Raw genomic sequence first — 18,769 nt, 5'->3', positions numbered from 1 at the left:
CTGGTCATCTTCTAAATCTGGTGTTGATCTCAGCTCACCAACTTCCTGTCGTATCAGCAAATACCTTTGCTTTTGTAAATCTGTTTTTCCATCCATAATGGGGTGCCAGTGGGATCAGAAATGCTTTGGATCCAGGAATGTGCTGTTTGGCAGGAGGAACAAAGAAATTGCTCATCCAGAAGGGCAAAACAGGACTAGTGGTTTTGTTTGGTGGGGAGAAGCCACACGGAAGTCAAGCCAACAACTTCTGCATGTCATCTGAAAGGTGCTGTTGGGTGCTACTTTTAATGGCAGACATTGATATTGAGCCAACAGTAGTAATGCTAGATGCATATTCAGACGGTGATTGCTACAGTTCTTTATGAATAAAGTTATTTTTAAGAATCATTATCCTTTTATTGACACCACGATGTCATGCACCATAAAATAAAACCTCATTTCCACCCCTTAGAAAAAGAGGGGGAAAGTCTTTAGCTGCTGCATGATACAAGAAATCACAAATTTCCATTTGCACTGTTGTATTGTCCTTAATTGTCCTTATTGTCCACTAAGGACAATTTTTCCTACAGGAGAAGTTGGTACTTATTTTTCTTTCTCTCATTTGAGACCAGTGGAACTATCCATGCTTTTTTATAATTTTACTTCTGTCTGTGGAGCCCCTCCATGGACATGAACACCTGATGGATGTGCATCTCTGTGCCTGGCTCTGGAAGGACAGCAGTTACCCACCCTGTTCTCCCAGACATCAGGAGTCACAGAAGCACAGAATCAAAGGTTGGAAAAAACCTCCGAGATCTTCAAGTCCAACCGATGGCCCAACACCACTTTGCCAACCAGACAAGGGCACCGAGTGCCACGTTCAGTCTTTGCTTAAACACCTCCAGGAACGGTGACCGCCTCCACGGGCAGCCCGTTCCAAAGCCTAATCACCCTTTCTGTGAATAAATTCTTCCTGATGTCCAACCTAAACCTCCCCTGGCACAGTTAACACCTTATCCCCTTGTCCTGTGGCTGGTTCCCCGGGGAAGAGCCCGACCCTCACCCGGCTTCAGCCTCCTGTCAGGAGCTGCACAGAGCAGCAAGGTCCTCCCTGAGCGCCCTTTTCTCCAGGCCAAACACCCCCAGCTCCCTCCAGAGCTCTCATCGCACCTGTGCTCCAGGTGCTTCACCCAGTTCTGCCCTTCTCTGGACCCGGTCCAGCACCTCAGTGTCCTCCCTGAACCCAGAACTGGACACAGCACTGTCACCTTCCCATGTCATCCTGAGGGGACGGGCAACGCAAAGCGGGCTGTGGGAGGGGAGGCTCAACTCAGGACACGGAATAGGGACGTGGGACAGCACGGGGGAGACACCTGCACCCTGCTGGGATGGGGCCAGCCGCACCGAGGGAACACTCCCGGTGATGTGTCCCCGCTCCCCCGTCCCTCCGCCCGCGCCCCGGGGCCGCCGCTCGGCGCTGGCAGCGGCCATGTTGAGGGCGGGGAGCGCGGAGGGCGCGGAGGCGGCGCCGGGGCCGCAGCGGTCGCGGCGCCTCCCGCTCCCAGAGCCCGCCGCTACCGCCGCCGCTACGGCCGCCGCTCCTGTCGCTCCTGTCGCTCCTGTCGCTCTCAGCGCCCGCCGCCGCCGCTCCGAGCCGCCCGCCGCCGCCGCCGGCCGGGCCGCGCTCCATGGCGACCCCCAGCCCCTGCATCGTGGTGAGTGCGGGGGCTGCCGCTCGCGGGACGGGGGATGCTGAGCGCCGGGGCCGCTCCGCTGTCCCCCGCCCGCCCCGGCAATACGGTGATCTGTGAGGCAGCGCGAGGGGTGGCGTGGCGTGGCGTATCGTGTGTCGTGTCGTGCCGTGCCGCGTCCCTCGGCGCGGGGAGCCGCCGCCCCGCGGAGTCACCTTGAGGGCAGCCCCGGCCTCCCGGCGCCGGGCCCGGGTGTCCGTCCTGCCCTCCCTGCCCCGGCCGGCGCGTCCCTTCCCGGGCCGGCCGCGGGGCCGAGGGGCCGGAGCCGAGGGCGGCGGGCAGAGCCGGCGCTGGCGCCTCCGGAGCGAAGGTGGAAGAACTTCCCTCAGCACGGCACAACTTCCTATTCCTGTTGCTGTTCCCGGCGTGCGGGAGGCTGTGGTCGGGAGAGCCGCACGTGTGTGAGCTGGCTCTGCTTCTGCAGGAGCAGCATCCTTGATATTTCTGTGTAATTGCCGCATTAAGAGCTAAGGCTCTTACTGCTCATTTTTATTTATCGTTTTAAAGCAAGTGCCGGTGCTGATGAAGTGCGTGCGCTGTCTTACGGCCGGGTGCTGTGACGGCCGCGAGGTTGCGGCAGTAAATCCCTGCAGTCCATAAAAAAACCTGATGAAACCTGTAAGGAAGGGTCCATTCCCTGCCAGTGCAGAACGGAAGGTTTAGTAGACACTCTGGTTATAACGATGGGTCTGACCAACGAAAAACACCATGAGTTTTGGGAAGGACCTGCCTTGTTTCTTACAATTTCTTAAAAATAAGTCCCTGTGGACTGCAGGGACCATGAGCTTGAGCTGCGTGTGTGTAGCTCACACAGGGTCAGTTTTGGATGGGAGGGTGAAATAATAATTAAATTCCTCAGATTAAATACTCATTAAAGATTAATCAACAAAACTCCCGTGTAAACAGTTGTCAGACCACTGGCCAGGTAAGTGTTTCCACAGGCATTAAAATAAGATTTGAATCCTGCAAGGGTTCTAATAGCAAAAATGAATACTTAAAATGCCTGCCCTGGTGAACTGTCAGCACTAACCTTCTGTTTTCCCTCTGAAATTCTTTTGCACATGATAATGTTCAGCTACATAATCAGAGAGGGAAGTAATTGCAAACCACATCATTTTCAAGCTGCAGCAGGGTTAGGGTTCAAGGAAGGCTCTGTTTGATGTAACAGTGTGCCCTGAACCTCAGCAGCGTTCAGTATCATTAGGTATGTTTGCTAATCCCTTGTCCTAATTAATATACACTTGCCAGTGTTGCAGGCTGTTCCATCAGGGAGTTTGCCCATGTGGAACAGGTTGCTGAAAGGTTTAATTTCAGATTCTGAATAATCTTGAACCTCTCCATTTTGGAAACGGTGGTTGGAGCAGAGTTGTTTCCCAGCAGCATAAACTGTCAGACTCATGTAGCTCTCTTGCCTTGTCCTGCAAACTGGCTCGTGTGTTTTGTTGTGATTGAGTGTTGTGGAGATTTGGAAGGTGTCCATGTCAGAATCTCTGCTTGCTGAATTGCAGATGCAGGTTTTGCATTACACTAGGAAAATCAAAGGGGTTAAAAAGCTTGATGATTTTTGTAATGGAATATAGAGTTTCACTGAGGTGTAGTAACTTAAGTTTCCTGCTCTCCACTGGAGGAGAATGTTGTAGGACTTTCTTTCACACACTGCATTGCATAACAACTCACGATATTTCAAGTAACTCTTGTCAACTGTTAGATTACATTTTACTCTGTGTTCGGTGTGACTGATGTTTTTAGAGAGGGGGAAAGTAAGGTGGTTCTGATGAGCATTGTGGCTTTGATAGTTTTTATCAATAAAGCAAAGGACGTGAAGTTTCTCAGCACAGACTTACTATAAAGCTTAGTAGAAATCTCACCTAATTTTCTTTTCAGATTGGCGACGATGAACAAGGTTACGACCTGGATTTGTTCTGCATACCTAAACATTATGCAGATGATTTGGAAAAAGTCTATATTCCTCATGGGCTCATCATGGACAGGTTTGTTTGACTTCAGACAGTACACTGATTGCATGAAACTGGAATAAACATCTTCCAGTGATAATTTTGCTGCTTGGAGACTGTCTAAATAGATTACATTTAAATTAGAGACTTAAATGAGCAATTAATCTCTTTTTATTTTGGCTTCTGAGAGTTTGTACATTTGCAGTCATGCTATTCTTTGAAAATTGGTCATAATTCTCAAGCAAAATTTTTTAGTATATAGCAACTTAGGACTGTCTTTCCAGTGTTTCTTTGATGTTTTACCTTTTTAAAATCTAACTAGGAATTGTTTTGTTGTGTCAGTTCAGTCTGAAAATATAGACTCTTGACCATCCATAAGATATTAATAAAATTAAATTATTAATCACATCATTTTAGACTCTCTCATGTTGATGTGCTAGATAAATAAGTCCAACTTTCTCCTGCCTTCCAAGAAAGACTTTATTCTCTGCAAATATCAATCTGTCACTTTTGTGGTTGATAAAATCTTTGATGTGCTGTGCAAGTTTTATCTTGTATGATCAGACATGTGTTCATAAGCATACAAGACATTTTTGTTTTTCTTTGTGGTTGAAAGTTGCCAATTTTCTTTGTGAGAATGAACAACAAATTCAGTGAATTTAAGCCTTTTATGAGTGGTGCTTGATGGGTCTTCCAGGGGATCTTGTGACTAGGATTGTATTTAGATTTTGCATTGTTCTGTTTGACTAGATACAATGAAAATCCCTATTAAAATTTGTTCTTTTTAAATATTAAAACTTTACACTGGAAGTCCATATAGAGGAAAAAATTGGACAAAGTAGATGTCATTAAGGAATTGACGTAACGTTTATAATGGCTTTCTGTGAGAAACCTGCTGTCAGCTAGCACACAGTAAATGCAGACCATGCTTTCTAAAATAAATGGCAAAATAAATTTAGAAACAATTATTGCAGAAAAACAGTGCAGCGTTCTCTTGCTCTGCCTTGCTGGTATTGTATTCTGCTTTCAGGACAAATTTCTGTCCTTCTGATTTGGCAAATTTTCATAAACTCTTCACTTTACAATTTGAGAGTTTTCTTGCTCGTCAGCTGGTGCCTTTGGGGTTGTGTTAGCTTACATTGCTCTTTGCATGGAAGCTGAACCTGTCTTTGGAAGGAGAAAAGACACCTTCATGTCTCTTATCTGACAGGGAAACAGTTTCAGGCTGTTAAGGTTTGCTTTGGCTGCCTGTGATGCAGGAAAACAAGCGCATTTGGCAGTGCTACTGTTGGATTAACCTTGAAAAGCAAAACTTTGTTGACCAAGAAGGTGTAAAAGCGACCGAAGTGGTGGGCAAATATGTGCAAACAAAATGTGTTTCCAAGTTTGCTGTGTGTGTTTGCTGCTGCTAGGAGTATCAAACGCTGCTGCTGTGATGGACAAGTGAAATGTTGTGACAGCTCACTCTTCCTTGGTTTTGTTTAGGACGGAGAGACTGGCACGAGAAATTATGAAGGGGATGGGAGGACACCACATTGTGGCACTCTGTGTACTCAAGGGTGGCTATAAATTTTTTGCTGATTTATTAGACTACATCAAAGCCCTGAACAGAAACAGTGACAAATCAATCCCCATGACAGTCGACTTCATTAGGTTGAAGAGTTATTGTGTAAGTATCTATGCAGTACTGTGCAATTTTTAGCTAAGTTGACTACAAATTATTAACAGAGGTGGTTTAATATTGTTACTGCCCTAATATGCTAATATTAAACAAATAATTAAGGGAATTAAGAGTCACAAGCCAATTTACTTTTTCTCTACCTTATATAATGTGTTTCCTTTTAGACCTTGATATCTCCTCACCCCAGTAAAATCATTAGCTGAGGAGAGACCCTTTACGTGTCTTTTACTTGTTCAACAATTTCCTCTCTGCCCTCTACCCCATCTCTAAAGCTGTGGCTCTAGACTGGTACAGAGAATTCTCCTGCAACTGTTATTAAAAAAAAATAATTCTGAGAGTTTTTATATGGCCCAGACATCATTTTTGGACAGGATGACTTGAAAGCTGCAGAAATGGTTCCCTATCTCAGTTTTGTTGTGATGAACCAAACAATGAGCAAAATTAGTTATATTTGGCCATGAGGAAACTCTAGATACATAAACCTAGATTCGTGATTAATAGCCTCTGAATATGACATTACATTTTCAAGACAAGGCATAGGCTGCCTTGGGTTTAGATTTTTAGGGAAAGAATTTCTTTTGATTCTGAACACAAGTATTCAACTTTGTAGGGAAACAGAACATGCTGTAACATGAGGTAACTTTTAGGTTTTCCAGAAGGAAGCTTAGGGTTATGTTGTGCAGGTCAGGGGAAGAAGCAGGTATTTGTCAGCACAGTATGATTTCCAGCTTACTGACAGCCAAGTCTCATGTTTTTGGGATTTCAGAAATTTATTATTTTTTCCCTACGTCTATAAGATGTAAATAATGACTTTTTTGTTTCAGTTTAGAGTGTTTGAATACGTTGTTTCACTATGTTATGCTGTTTGGTCTTTATCAGCAGCTTTGAATTGAAGTCAGGGTTACTTGTCACAGCTGTAGACCACTCCCTATTCCAGCAGAAAAATACAGATAACTGAATTGAAAAAAATCACTCTCATATTTTATTTCATTCAATTGTGAAACCCAAGATGTGATTATTTACAGACTTAGTCTGGGCTGTTGCAGAACTTGATAAATCCGTGATTCCTATCAAGCTCTCCATTAAAGTGTCATGACAAAGCCAAGAACTGCATGGGACTTTGGTCCTTCTGCAGGACAAGCAGCCCTGGCTGCCCGAGGCACACACACAGAGCTGCCTGCCCAGGGGTTACCTGGAGACCACACTCAGGTTTGCAGAGCACAAGGCAATAATTCAGTTATGTGCTTTAATGAGAGTGCAGAGCTGAGCAGAAGGGCTGCCAGCCTCTGGTTGTATCTCACAAGGCACTTTGTGCTTGTGCACTGTGTTAAAATCAGTGAGGGAGAGCAGTCTGAGCCTCTTTTCTGCTTTACCTCCCAAAAGGGGAGGCTCCTCCTCAAGTCCACTTCACCCCAAAGACCCCACATGCCCATATATTCTGCCTATAAAAGCTGCAGAAAACTGAACAACTGTATTACAGAATAGTAGCTTAAATAATAGGATATTATGACTTCCACCTGTTTTTTCTTGGAGTTGAAATTGTGTCACTTCTGCTTTCTCCGCTTAGGAACACTTCCAATAATTTACTTATCTTGTTTAAAGGATCAGTACAAAGACTACACACTTCATGCTCTCTACTTTCTAACTCAGAAAAAATACTGGAGAAATAGTTTGAAACATCTGAAAAAAAGTCTCTGCTAAAAAGCAAGGCTGACTTTTACCTGGTGTCCTAGGTGTGTTTTGGTTCATTTCTTTGCTAGTTGTTTTTGTTTATTCCCACTCAGAACTACAGTGCCTTGATATTAATAGGGGAGTGAGCAGCAAAGTAGGTTTTATGGTGATTACAATTATGTTTTTTACTATAGAAACAATAAATAAGGAGAAAAGAGAGAAATGTTGACAGAAAGCTGTTGAAGCCAGACATTTTCCTTGAGGTGTTTGCTTGAGGGTTTTTGATTTTGTCAGGCAGTTCTATAAAATAATGTTTTCTTGTTCTGGATGAGTGAGGAGCTGCTTTTATGTGATGCCTCCACTACAATATTTATGAGCATTTCTGTTCTGTAGACTCTCTTAGGTGGTTATTAATACCCAAATTTAGGTCCTTTAGATTGCATAATTTGATAGACTGGATAAGATTATCCTGTCCTGGATGTGCATGTAACAGCTTGACTGGGTCTTCCATCAGAAATAGTGTCAGAGTGCTAAATCTGCTCTGTAGTTTTGATCTGTGCTTTGCTACATGAAGAGATCTGTGTTCAGTGGTGTGAAAATCATCACAAACTGTAATGGGCATTTGAAAGTGGAGCTTTCAGCTCTCTTGTTGCTGTCTCTGGACGTGATTACTGGATCATGCTGCCTGCCTTTACAGACTGGATAAAAGATGTTAAAAATATCCTGGTCACATAAATGAAGCAGATGAACTTTTTAATGGTTCTGTAATTTATGTAATTGAAGTTCTATTCTTGTCAAACTGATAATTTAATATTTACAAGCTTTTTTTTTGTGTGTGTGTTGCAATGCAAAATTCATGCTGTACTGCACTCAAAATAATTTTCTAAGAATACTGACATGACCAAGCTATGATTAAACTTGTAACTCCAGTTTTCCAAGTCCTTACAGATGAATTTTAGGGATCTGGCAAGCTGTTAAAAATGTTAAGATAGGGTTTGTGATCAGATCTGGTTCTCAGTATTCTTGACAAACAGTTTATTCTGTTTGTGTTACAAGAATGGCTTTTCATCAGTCTCCTGCATTTAAGCATGGAAATGAGCAAATGTTGATAGTCATGAAGGGCAGCCTTTAAAAGATAGTGGATGTGTTGCACTGTCACTGGTGAAAATAGGGATTTTCAGTGGAGTAAGTGGTAAACTCTGGTCACAGCAGTATTCTGAAAGGTCTTCGCTAACCAAAGTTTACAGCAGATACTGTAAGGAACTTAAAATGCCATTTTAAAAGGTGATCTTGGAGTCACTTGAGTCAGGAGTTACAGTCTTGTAAAACATTGTTTTTCAGCAGTGACAACAGGGAAGCAGTGAAAACAGAGCTAACCAGTAAAACTCTTGTGTGTTAAACCATGAAACATTGAAGTCTTTCCAGTACTGAACTCAGAAATAAGGCTCCTGAAGATCATTAAAACATTGCTTAATGATTAAACAAAGTTCTTGCCAGTGGAAATCTGGTTATAACCAATGTGAGAAATCTTTAACTGTTTTTTCACCCTTTCATTGCTCAGGAACTTAACACCTGCATATGACATCTAATATGAACTGTTAGACACTGTTGAGGTTTAAAGTCAGTTGAGTGAGTTGAATAAACTGCAAAGATTTGAGGCAATCCTAGCAGCTGTTTTTAACTTTCTTGTCTAACATTTAATTCACATTTTTATCACAGTTTGGATTTACTGAAGCAAAATGCAGTGTAGTGTACCTGTGCTGCTGTTCAATTGTATAAGAACTAATTTGATTTGTTACCAATATTGGCCATAAACTAAGCATAAGCTTTTCTGGCTATTTTTGTAGCTTATTGTTCTACATAGCAATCAGTGCCTTGTTTGCTGGTTATTCTTCTTATGATTGCCTATTCTTATTCGGAGTAAGACTTTCTAAAGCATAAAGTTTAAAATGTAAATTACCAGCTATATAGCATCCTGTAGCTTGGAAACCAGAAATAGTTTTTTCCTGTTTCTGTATCTGTAGACAATGCATAGTAAATCCTTGCTTTTTAGATACATATGTGTATATAATGGTCACAGAATATGCGTTGATGCAAATCTCTTGCCAAACAGTCTTTTATCTGAAATACTATCTTTGAAGTTGAGCACTTTAAAGTTCTTTGTTCATAGAGATGCTGTTGTTGCTGTGCTTCTGAAAGCTTTAACATTTACTGGTTGTGTACATCACAGTTTTGATATTTACTGCAAGAAGAAAATCAGTCTAATTCTTGTCATGTAAATGTTCACCCTCCTCTTTCTTAGAATGATCAGTCAACTGGAGATATCAAAGTCATTGGGGGAGATGACCTCTCAACCTTGACTGGAAAGGTACAGCTGTGTGTGTGTCTGTGTTTGTTCCACTGAAGGAGTGCTGGGAATTCATACTGTTGAGATGTGTAAGGTGCAGCCCACGTCAGGAACACAGGTCCTCATGATAGGCAGAGACAAGAGGAGGAAATAGGAGAATGTAAATTGGGAATCTGCTTTTCTCCAGTGATTTTATGGAGATCATTAAGCCCTATGTCAGGGGTTAAAGCCCCACTGCTCCTGCTCTGTCAGAACACATCACTTTCCCCTTCTCCTCACACACAGGTGATTTTTAAGACGTGTGTTAATGTAAAGATGTAGGTATGACAGAATTGTACATGCCTCTGCAGTAGGACACCCTTCTCTAAAAGAATAGGAATTGTATAGATTCTGTTTTGATCTTTCACATATGTCTAGAATTTTCAAAGTCTGAATAATTCAAAGACTGTACTTAACTTGAGCTGTTGAGAAGAATCTCAGATAATTGTTATTAGAGCATCAGAAACATTAAACTACAAAGCAGTTGCTGTTACACATGTAAACATACATAAATGGTGATGCAAATATTTAAGTGCACTGAAAATGAGTTATGAAGATTAATAAGAAATTATATGTTGTCTAGATACTAATGGATTTGTTTTTCCTTTTCTTCCTACCAGAATGTTTTGATCGTAGAAGTAAGTACTGTGTTTCACTTGGAAGTTCTAATGTGTGACAGGTAAAAGAGTTCTTATAGAAATTGTTCTTAAGCCAGAAAACCTACAGTTTCTGGTTTCAAGGTTTCCAGCTTCTGATTTCAGGCCTGAATTTTGCAAGTGGTCTCTGAATTTGAGCTAAGCTGTGTTTTGAATTCTCAAATTGTGTTCAATTGCTGTACTTAACCAGGAAAACATCCATCTAAAATGGTTTGTATTTTATTTTAGTTTTCTGAGATTTGTCTAATTTTTTCCTTTTTTGTTTTGTTTTGTTTGAAAAAAAAAGCCTGAAAAAAAAAAGTTATACTAAGCATATTATTTTTCTGGGTTCATCCCAGCAAGTTAGGAAACTAAACTGCAGAGGTAGAGATTCCTGGTGTGAATATCCTAAAATATGTGAAAAACAGATCTAAGCCCAGTGTCCCTGTGTGAAGTTTGTTTAGAAAATAGTGACACAGAGAATGCTAATTCTTAATTGGCATTTTGCAATTGCTGAATTCCCATTTCTCTGGCTTGTCATGGTTCTCTGGGTGATACCAGGTTCAGTACAGCTCAGTTTGATTGCCTGGTAGGTGCTGTTGCTTAGTTCTTGCTTTCATACCTGTCTTGATGAACACCATTGCTAATGTGCAGCCAATGTCACTTTCCTTGAGTACAATTGGCAATTTCAGGATGGGGAGGCAGCAGCAGTAGGCAGGAAAAGCAGATAGGCAATCTAATAATGTGTTAAGGCTCCAAATATGGACATGGCATGTTTGTAAACAAAGAAACAACTATGGCAACTGATGCATCAGCCAAAGGAAAGGATGTTTCCTCCCATAAAATGTGTTTCTATGTATTATTTTCCTAATTTGGGAAGGTTATATTATTCCACAGGAAGCACATGCAGTTCCAAAATTCCTACCAAAATAGTATATATACAGCAGTCATTGTGTGATCAGTGGTGTCCTTTGAAGTGGATTTTGCTTCAGATAGACAGATGTGTTTAATTATGTATCTGCTCCATTTCAGATGAATGGAACCCCCAGATTAGGTTAGTTTCTTATTTATTTAGTGAATCATCTGTCCATTGACTCGTCTTACACAGTCAGATATGAGCACTTGCTGATCACCATTTTAACTGTCAAATGATAAAATGCATCTATTGTAAATTTAATGTATTGAGTGCTAGGCTTTACTGCATCCCTTTAATGTCCAAAAAGTTCAGTACAAAATGGAGATTCATCTCCAATAAACAGCTCATCACACAGCAGAAAATCAGTAATAGGTTCTGCTTTTTTCTTAGAGCATATTTATTTACCAGCTTTGATTTTTATCCATATACCTGTACATCTTCAACTTCTGCCTCCTTCACCTCAAATAGATTTGATTTTAGGCCAGGGCAAGGACTGTCCCTCTTAAAGATGGTGTGATTGTTTAGTCCAAATGAGGAGGCCATTTCTGATGCTTCAGTTTCAAGCCATATATTCTCTTTTTACTTTCTGTTTATATGTGCAGTGAATGGGATTAAAATGCTGTGTCAAAATTTATTTTAGTGTGTTTTGGACTTCAGAACTGCACCCAGACTTCCCTGTGTAATTTCTTCAGGTATTTCTTGGCTCTGTAAAGTAGATTGTACTCCTTTTCCTTTAAGTGCAGTAATGGGTTGTTCTGCCTGTTTTCCCTTTTTGCTTTTCTTCTTGTAGAATACTCTGTAACTGAGCTCAACAGCAAGACTAACACTACTCTTATTATACTCAAATTAAACGTTATCTCATTGCTGCCAGGAGCACAAGCCATAAAATATCCAGAAGGAGCCAAGCAGGTCATTGCAGTAACTGCTTGTTCAGCAGCTGCTTCCAAAGCATGGTTATCCAGAACAATTAAGCACTATTGTTTAATGTGTGTTGATCACTTTACTCGGTGTGGTTTTGCAAGCCCAGTGCTGGCTTTCGTGCCACCTGGATTTGGTTGTCAGCATTTTTACAGGCTGTAGTTTACCATATTTTCATGCTGCTGTGGATGAACAATTTTGGTGGTAGAAACTTGAAAGTGCTACTCTGACATGGTTAATATTCTGTCTTACATGAGTGTTTTTATTTTCAGGATATAATTGATACTGGTAAAACAATGAAAACATTGCTGTCTCTCCTTAAACAGTACAATCCAAAGATGGTGAAAGTAGCCAGGTAAATGTTTGATGATTATTTGTGCTGGTTTTCACCTTAAGAAGGTTTTAAAAAACCCCAAACCAAAAAGTAAAAACAAACATAGAACACATTTCTGTGGAAGAGACACAGGAGGGAACATTTCTGCAGGAGCCATATGTGATGTGATCTGTTGAAGTCACTACTTGTTTAAACTTCTAAAGCACTTTTGCATACTGTGAGCACATATATATGTTAAGGAAATTGGAAACACTGTTCTCTCCAGTCTTATTGCTGAAGAGTTCCTGTGCTTTAGAAGGGCATAACTTGTGCATGCCTGGAGCACCTCTTGCCTGTCATATTGTGGTAAGGTTTGTGAGCTTTTACCACTGAAGCCCAAGTTTAGAAGTATCTAGAAGAATTAAAATATTTTCATCTTAAAAGAAATACCCTCTCAAGTTAATAGAGGTATTTTCAGCACAAATTTAGTTCTTAAATGTAGACTTTAACTAGAAGGGGGAATAAGAATAATTAGTGGTTGTCACTTACTCGTATGTAGTGTCTCTCCAAAGATGTTTGTTTCTGCTGCCACTATCTGCAACTTCACTGTACTGCAGTGGTGTACCTGTGCAATGGAGACTTTTTTTTTCCTTCTTTATTTGTGGAATTTAATTAGTTTGCACACAAGAATGAGTGAGTGTGTAACGTGCATAGTACAGCTGAGCTTTAGAGGTCATTCTGTGAGAGTCACCCAGCCATATGCTCTTCCAGGCTTTTCCACTTAGTTACACTTTTAATAATTTTGTTTCAAAACATTTCATAATTAAATAACTTGCAACCAACAAGAAATATTGAGGATGATATTGTATTATTAACCAATATCAACATTCCTCCTACTTCTTTTTAAATTGCACCTGTTGCATTGCTATGCTGTGGTTGTGTATTTTTTAATAAAAGCATAATGATTGCTGGGGATTAGAGATAAAGCAGAGCTGGGTGTAATATCTAATCACTTGTGTTGCCATAACAATGTCAAAGCACTTGTTGGACTTACCAGAACAGCTCTTCTTCCTGGTAATCTGGAGGTGACCTGCTGAAGGTGAGGCCGTTGTGGATTTCTCCCTGGCCAGTTTTTAAATATGTGTCACTGAAAAGTGTTGTAACACTACAGTGTAAAAATAATATAATATAATATAATATAATATAATATAATATAATATAATATAATATAATATAATATAATATAATATAATATAATATAATATAATATAATATAATATAATATAATATAATATAATATAATATAATATAATATAATATAATATAATATAATATAATATAATATAATATAATATAATATAATATAAATACCTATTTCCTGTATTTTAAACCTGCTGCAGTAATTTGGGTCTGCCCAGAGAAAGACCTGACTAGGGAAACATGATGATTCTAGATGGTTTTACATTCTTAGTTGCCTGACTTCTCTCTCTTATATATCTTTTCTTCTTTGTTAATGTTTTGGTTGTTGATTAGGTTGCGGTTTTTGAGGGGTTTTTTTTTGGTTGGTTTGGGGGTTTTTTAGGTTTCTATTTATTTTCCTTCAGACAGTTAAGTAGTTGTAGTAGGGAGATATGAACTAATGCCAGCACAGTTTTGGGTTTTCTTTGATCAAATTCTACACCAATTCTCAAAAATTAAGTCTCCCAATCAGAAGTTTTAGAAACTTAAAATCAAAAGTGGCAAATGAAGCCACGTCTTCAGGAGTGATGCAGGAGGGAAGGGGGTCTGTGCTTAGTGTACAGAGTTATGCTGGTCCTGTTTGCATTCAGCCACCAACCACCTTTTCTTTTCCTCAGCCAGACAAATCTCAGGCCTATGGGATTGTCTCATAAGAGATAGAAGTGCTTTGCTGAATAGTGAGCAAATCAAACTAAGTTAGCAGGGCACTTCTCTCTGCCACAGTACCCCCAGCTCTGTATCTCCTTGCTTTTTACCCTTCTGACTATTAATTCTGATTATCAGAATCAATTAAATTTTCTTTATGGGGGTAATTAGTACTTCCAGTGAAAAGCAGTTAAGGACAAGTTGTGCAAATACAATTGAGGTCACATTCAAGCAGCTAAACTTTTCCTTCATAGAATTTAGGCTTTTGTTGGGCTTTTTTTCTTGGGCCACATCCCAGATTGTTGCCTCTTTACTTACAAGGTAAATTGCACCTGAAGTTCCTAACATACATAAAGTCCCACTAAGTGACTTTTCACAGTGCAAATCCATCCAGATCAGTGTCTCCCAGCCCCTTCCTTGCAAACCTGTTAGTCAGCCTTTAGGCTGCGAACCATTCATGATTATAGGAAGTTTTGATTTTGTTATTATCTTTTGTACATGCCAGTAAAGTAATGGTTTTCCATGTTTCAGTTGTACATTAATTTTATTTGACAGTTTGTTGGTGAAAAGAACTCCTCGAAGTGTGGGATACCGGCCAGACTGTAAGTGACTTTTGACAACCATTTTTCATTATCAAAAGTATGTTTGCTTATTGTGTACCTTTTGCTCAAAGTCCAAGGATGTTCCAAACAGGTTTTCACTAATTATTCTTGATAAAGCTTGCTCTTATTTTGATAATTTAAATATTTGGAACATATTTTGGAAAGTTAATCAGGATTTGTAACATTTGCAACTTTTTATTATATTGAAAATCAAACTTTGATATTTTGGTCTAGCTTACACCTCTGTCATGTGCAAATTCTCTCAACTTGCATGTAGTCAAATGCTGCAATCAATGGAATCTGCTGGATTCACCTTTGACACTTCTGGGAGTGATCTGTATGCCTTAGCCTAGCTACCTCCTGCCATTTGGCTGTCCCCAAGAATGTGGGAGGACCACATGGGGTAGCAGGTCTGATAAAAGTTTACAGTGTTAAAATGTCTAAATTGGCACTGGTTATGTCTGAGCATCTGAATGACTCCCTTCTTGTCCTCTCATGTCTGTCCCAAGACTGTCAGTGAAGGAACAGCATCCACAGCAGACAGTGGTGGGAGTGACAGCTCCTCCTGCTCTGGGCAGGGCTGTGTGTTTTAACCCTCTTCCAGAGGGTAAATTCCTGTTCCATTCATTGTGGAAGTGAGGAGAATTTAGCAGCAGAATCACATCCTCTTCCTCCTCCTTTCCAAGGTTGTACAGTGCTCTGTAAGTGAAGCTTTTCCATACCTCGAGGCTTCATTGAGGTGTTCCCCTCACTCAAGGGCACCCCTCATTCCTGGGATCCCATTATAGGCTTAGCTGGGCTAACAGTGCCTTTGGAGCATCTTGCAGCAGATGACTTCTTTTGCCATCTGTCCTCAGAAACAACCTGTCAGAGCAGGATGTGAGCTCTGAAGGAGACAAGAAGGCAGCAATGGCTGGGCCTCCATTTTATCCCTGTTTTGTGACGTTCAGTAAATGCTAATTATCACCTTAATTTTTCCAAAAGTGCCCACAGGCTTTTATTTTAACTGCACAGTTTATCTGCCTGTTTTCCTCATTGTAGCCAGGGAGAGAAAGGACACAGCTTTCCTGCTCAGGAGTCTTTCATTTTAGCATGATGGGGAAAAGCCCTTTGGAAATTTTAGATAATTTAAATTTTTTTTGTCATTTTATAGTGTGTGTAGACAAGGTGGACTAGTCCTGCCTGACAAAGTGTTCTGCTAGAGCTGTTTAGACAATCTAGAATGGCTGATGTCCTCTTTTTAGGCAGACATTTTGGGAGATACAAATCACAACCAAACACAAAAAACCAAAGTCCAAAGCAAACCTAAAGCAGCCAACCCACACCCGTTCCTGAAACCTGCAAATGACCCTTCCTGCAGCTCCAGTGGTGTGCATGGGACTTGTGTTGTGCTCATGAGTCCACCGCTGCTGCACTGGCAAGTCAGGTTATCTAGGAAGTGCCAGGAAGGATTGGCACTTCTGTACATATTTGCAAAATCAAGATGACATTTTCAAGGAATTTTACATTCTCGTAAAAATATCCTGTCAGGAAATTTAAGAGCTTCCATTCATTTCTTGCAGACTAGCACCAGGCAGCTGTGTGGGAACCAATAAATACATCTATTTAATTTCCTTTAGTTGGTAAATCAGCAACGTAAGTTAAAATTGTAAAATAGCTGAAATATTAATCTGTGGGTACTAGAGTGGAAGAAATAAAATGAGATGCAATCTATAGCTATAAAATTCCATACTGTCTCTGTAGAAAGATCTAGTGAACTCTAGGAAGTTCTTTTTCTACCACTCTGGTGACTTATGGTCTTTTTCAGTTGTTGGCTTTGAAGTGCCAGACAAATTTGTTGTGGGATACGCCCTAGATTACAATGAATACTTCAGAGATTTGAACGTAAGTAATTTCTCCCGCATGTTTTTCTCCATTTAAAACTGGGGAGGAGGAAGGAAGGGAAATCTCCTTACATCATTCTCCCTGCTCTGTAAATCATGCCTCATATTCCAGTGATGAGAACAAGCCTGAGAGCAGCAGGGCAGCAGCGAGCTCTGATAAAACAAAAAAAAATTATTTTGCTGCATGGAGAGTGGAGGCTGCACAACTGTCAGCTTTGAAATAATGTGAAGTTTGTGTGAAGTTTCTTGTCTCACCAGGTGTCTGTAACAAATAAGTGCATTTGCTTAGTTATGTCAGCGTTAAAGAAGAGAGACCTGGGAAGAAGTTAAGAAGAGCTCACATTTTATTATTTTTATCACTAACTCTTCATCTGGGTCTCACCAGACCCAGCAGACACTGGGTGGGACAATTAGGAGAGGAGAAAAAAAAGCAATGTGGAGATTTTTGGACCAAAAAAAGGCTTAAGTTTTTCTGCATAAACAGTGTCAGAAGATTCTTCCTTCTGAAGTGTGTACAGCATGCTTGTGTTACTTTCAGAAGCTTGTTATTGATGTCAAACCTCGGTCTCTTAGGTCACTTTCCTAACAGGAACTTTTATTTTATTTTGTTTCAGCATATCTGTGTGATCAGTGAGACGGGGAAGCAGAAGTACAAAGCATGAAAGCAGAGTTCAAGTGACAACAGAGCTTTGAAATGTTTTGTTTACCGAGTCCTATCTTTCACAGGCTTCAGCTCTGGCACACCAGCTACACTTGTAGAATGCCCCAGCCCCATTGCCATGTGCTTACTGTAATTTATTGCATGTACAATATGAGAGCTCATCTTGTTCATTTGTATTTTAGAAATGTAAATTTAGTGCAGTTCTGCACTCCTTATTTTGATTTGCACTACGACTCTACCAACTATCGCTGCTGCCCCTGGTTGGGTTGTGCTGTTTGTGAGCTCAAGTCTTAACTCTTGCAGTGGTAAATTGCTTAAACCTCATCAACCCAGAACTGAAATAGTTCAAGTACTGTAAATGTAAAGCATTTTATGATAGGGAAGTCTATTAGTAATATTTTTTAAATCTGTAATTTAAGTTTTATATTTTAATGCACAGATGTGATTGTGATTAATGGATAGTTGCACCTTTGGGTGGTAATAAAGCATGAGGAGCAGCCAGTTACAGTATCTGTAATCTCCAAGGGGCTTATCCAAATCTCCTGGAGTTGCCTTATTGCTGTAAAGGAAGTCTGAGTGAAAAGTGTGGTTTTTCTCTTTTCTTTTTTTTAAAGATGGAATGACAAAACAGAATGTTTAAAATCTAGTTTTAGTTGAGCTGCCTATTTCTGTTAGATTTTTTTTTCTTTAAAAATATCCATCAGTTTGTGGAATTGCCTTTTAAATTTAAACAGTTTTAATATATTTGTGGGAAAAAAAAAATAAGTATTGTAATGTTTACTTTATAAGATCTACAAAGCAAAGTACTTTAAATAAAGGCTGTCTCTTTAAAATAAGCCCCACACATCTATCCCACTCATTCTGTATATTAAAGTGTTCATTTTTCATAAGTGCTTGTGACAGTGAAGGCAGACTCTGCATTTGTTACCTGTGTAGAGCTTTTGCTTAATGTAATCCTCTCTAAGAGAGAGATTATAAAAGTGCTGTGGGAAGATATTGAAACAATTGCATATTCTCCAACCAAACCAGATTCCAGAGAGAACAGCTGAAGTTGTTTCTGTCGTGGCAAAAATGAAGAGTGGAGGTTCTGTGTCCATTAAGCATACCCATGTGGGAAAACAAGCACAAAAAACCACAGCATTTTGTAAGTAATCATTTTGGTTTGTTTCATTAGCACTTCTGTTCCTGTGGAATCCAGTTCTGATCATGGCAGCCCAGCTCACACCTGTGTCTGTTCTGTGCTTTTTGGTTCTTGTACTTCTCCGTGTGGATTCTCCCACCACATCCTCGGATTTACTGCGGCTCAGTGCCTAATGCACAATGGAGTTATTGAAATACTCTGTTCTGAAAGTTTTTCTCTGTTTTTGAAGTTTATGTCTGTACTTTTCCAAGAACTGCACACTACTGCCCATCCACAGCCTGCTCAGCTACAGCTGACCTAATATTAATGATTAATGATTAATAGCAGACCTAAAATATGAATTCACACAATGTAATTCACATCAAATGGCCACATTTCTGGGAGATCTATTTG

At 40.3% G+C, this 18,769-nt stretch overlaps 1 protein-coding gene across 1 annotated transcript; it reads left to right on the top strand.

Annotated features, from left to right (window-relative positions):
* Window positions 1–1,544: 1,544 nt before the first annotated feature.
* Window positions 1,545–18,071, top strand: HPRT1 (hypoxanthine phosphoribosyltransferase 1). The gene is made up of 9 exons (XM_030272526.4): window positions 1,545–1,694; window positions 3,615–3,721; window positions 5,171–5,354; window positions 9,340–9,405; window positions 10,044–10,061; window positions 12,165–12,247; window positions 14,645–14,691; window positions 16,499–16,575; window positions 17,189–18,071. Exons 1-9 carry the CDS (start codon window positions 1,668–1,670, stop codon window positions 17,234–17,236), a joined length of 657 nt encoding a protein of 218 aa, XP_030128386.1. The 5' UTR covers window positions 1,545–1,667; the 3' UTR covers window positions 17,237–18,071.
* Window positions 18,072–18,769: the final 698 nt, after the last annotated feature.

This window comes from Taeniopygia guttata, chromosome 4A (assembly GCF_048771995.1).
Source record: "Taeniopygia guttata chromosome 4A, bTaeGut7.mat, whole genome shotgun sequence".
In the NCBI taxonomy this organism is placed as follows: domain Eukaryota; kingdom Metazoa; phylum Chordata; class Aves; order Passeriformes; family Estrildidae; genus Taeniopygia; species Taeniopygia guttata.
Note: the sequence above shows the minus strand (reverse complement) of the source record. Positions and strands in the feature narration are given on the sequence as shown.

Excerpts from the sequence above, each read along its gene's own strand:
- HPRT1 (XM_030272526.4), top strand. The coding sequence starts at position 1,668 with ATGGCGACCCCCAGCCCCTGCATCGTG. Across the intron at positions 1,695-3,614 it reads CCCCCAGCCCCTGCATCGTG|ATTGGCGACGATGAACAAGG; the intron begins GTGAGTGCGGGG and ends TTTTCTTTTCAG. Across the intron at positions 5,355-9,339 it reads TTAGGTTGAAGAGTTATTGT|AATGATCAGTCAACTGGAGA; the intron begins GTAAGTATCTAT and ends CCTCTTTCTTAG.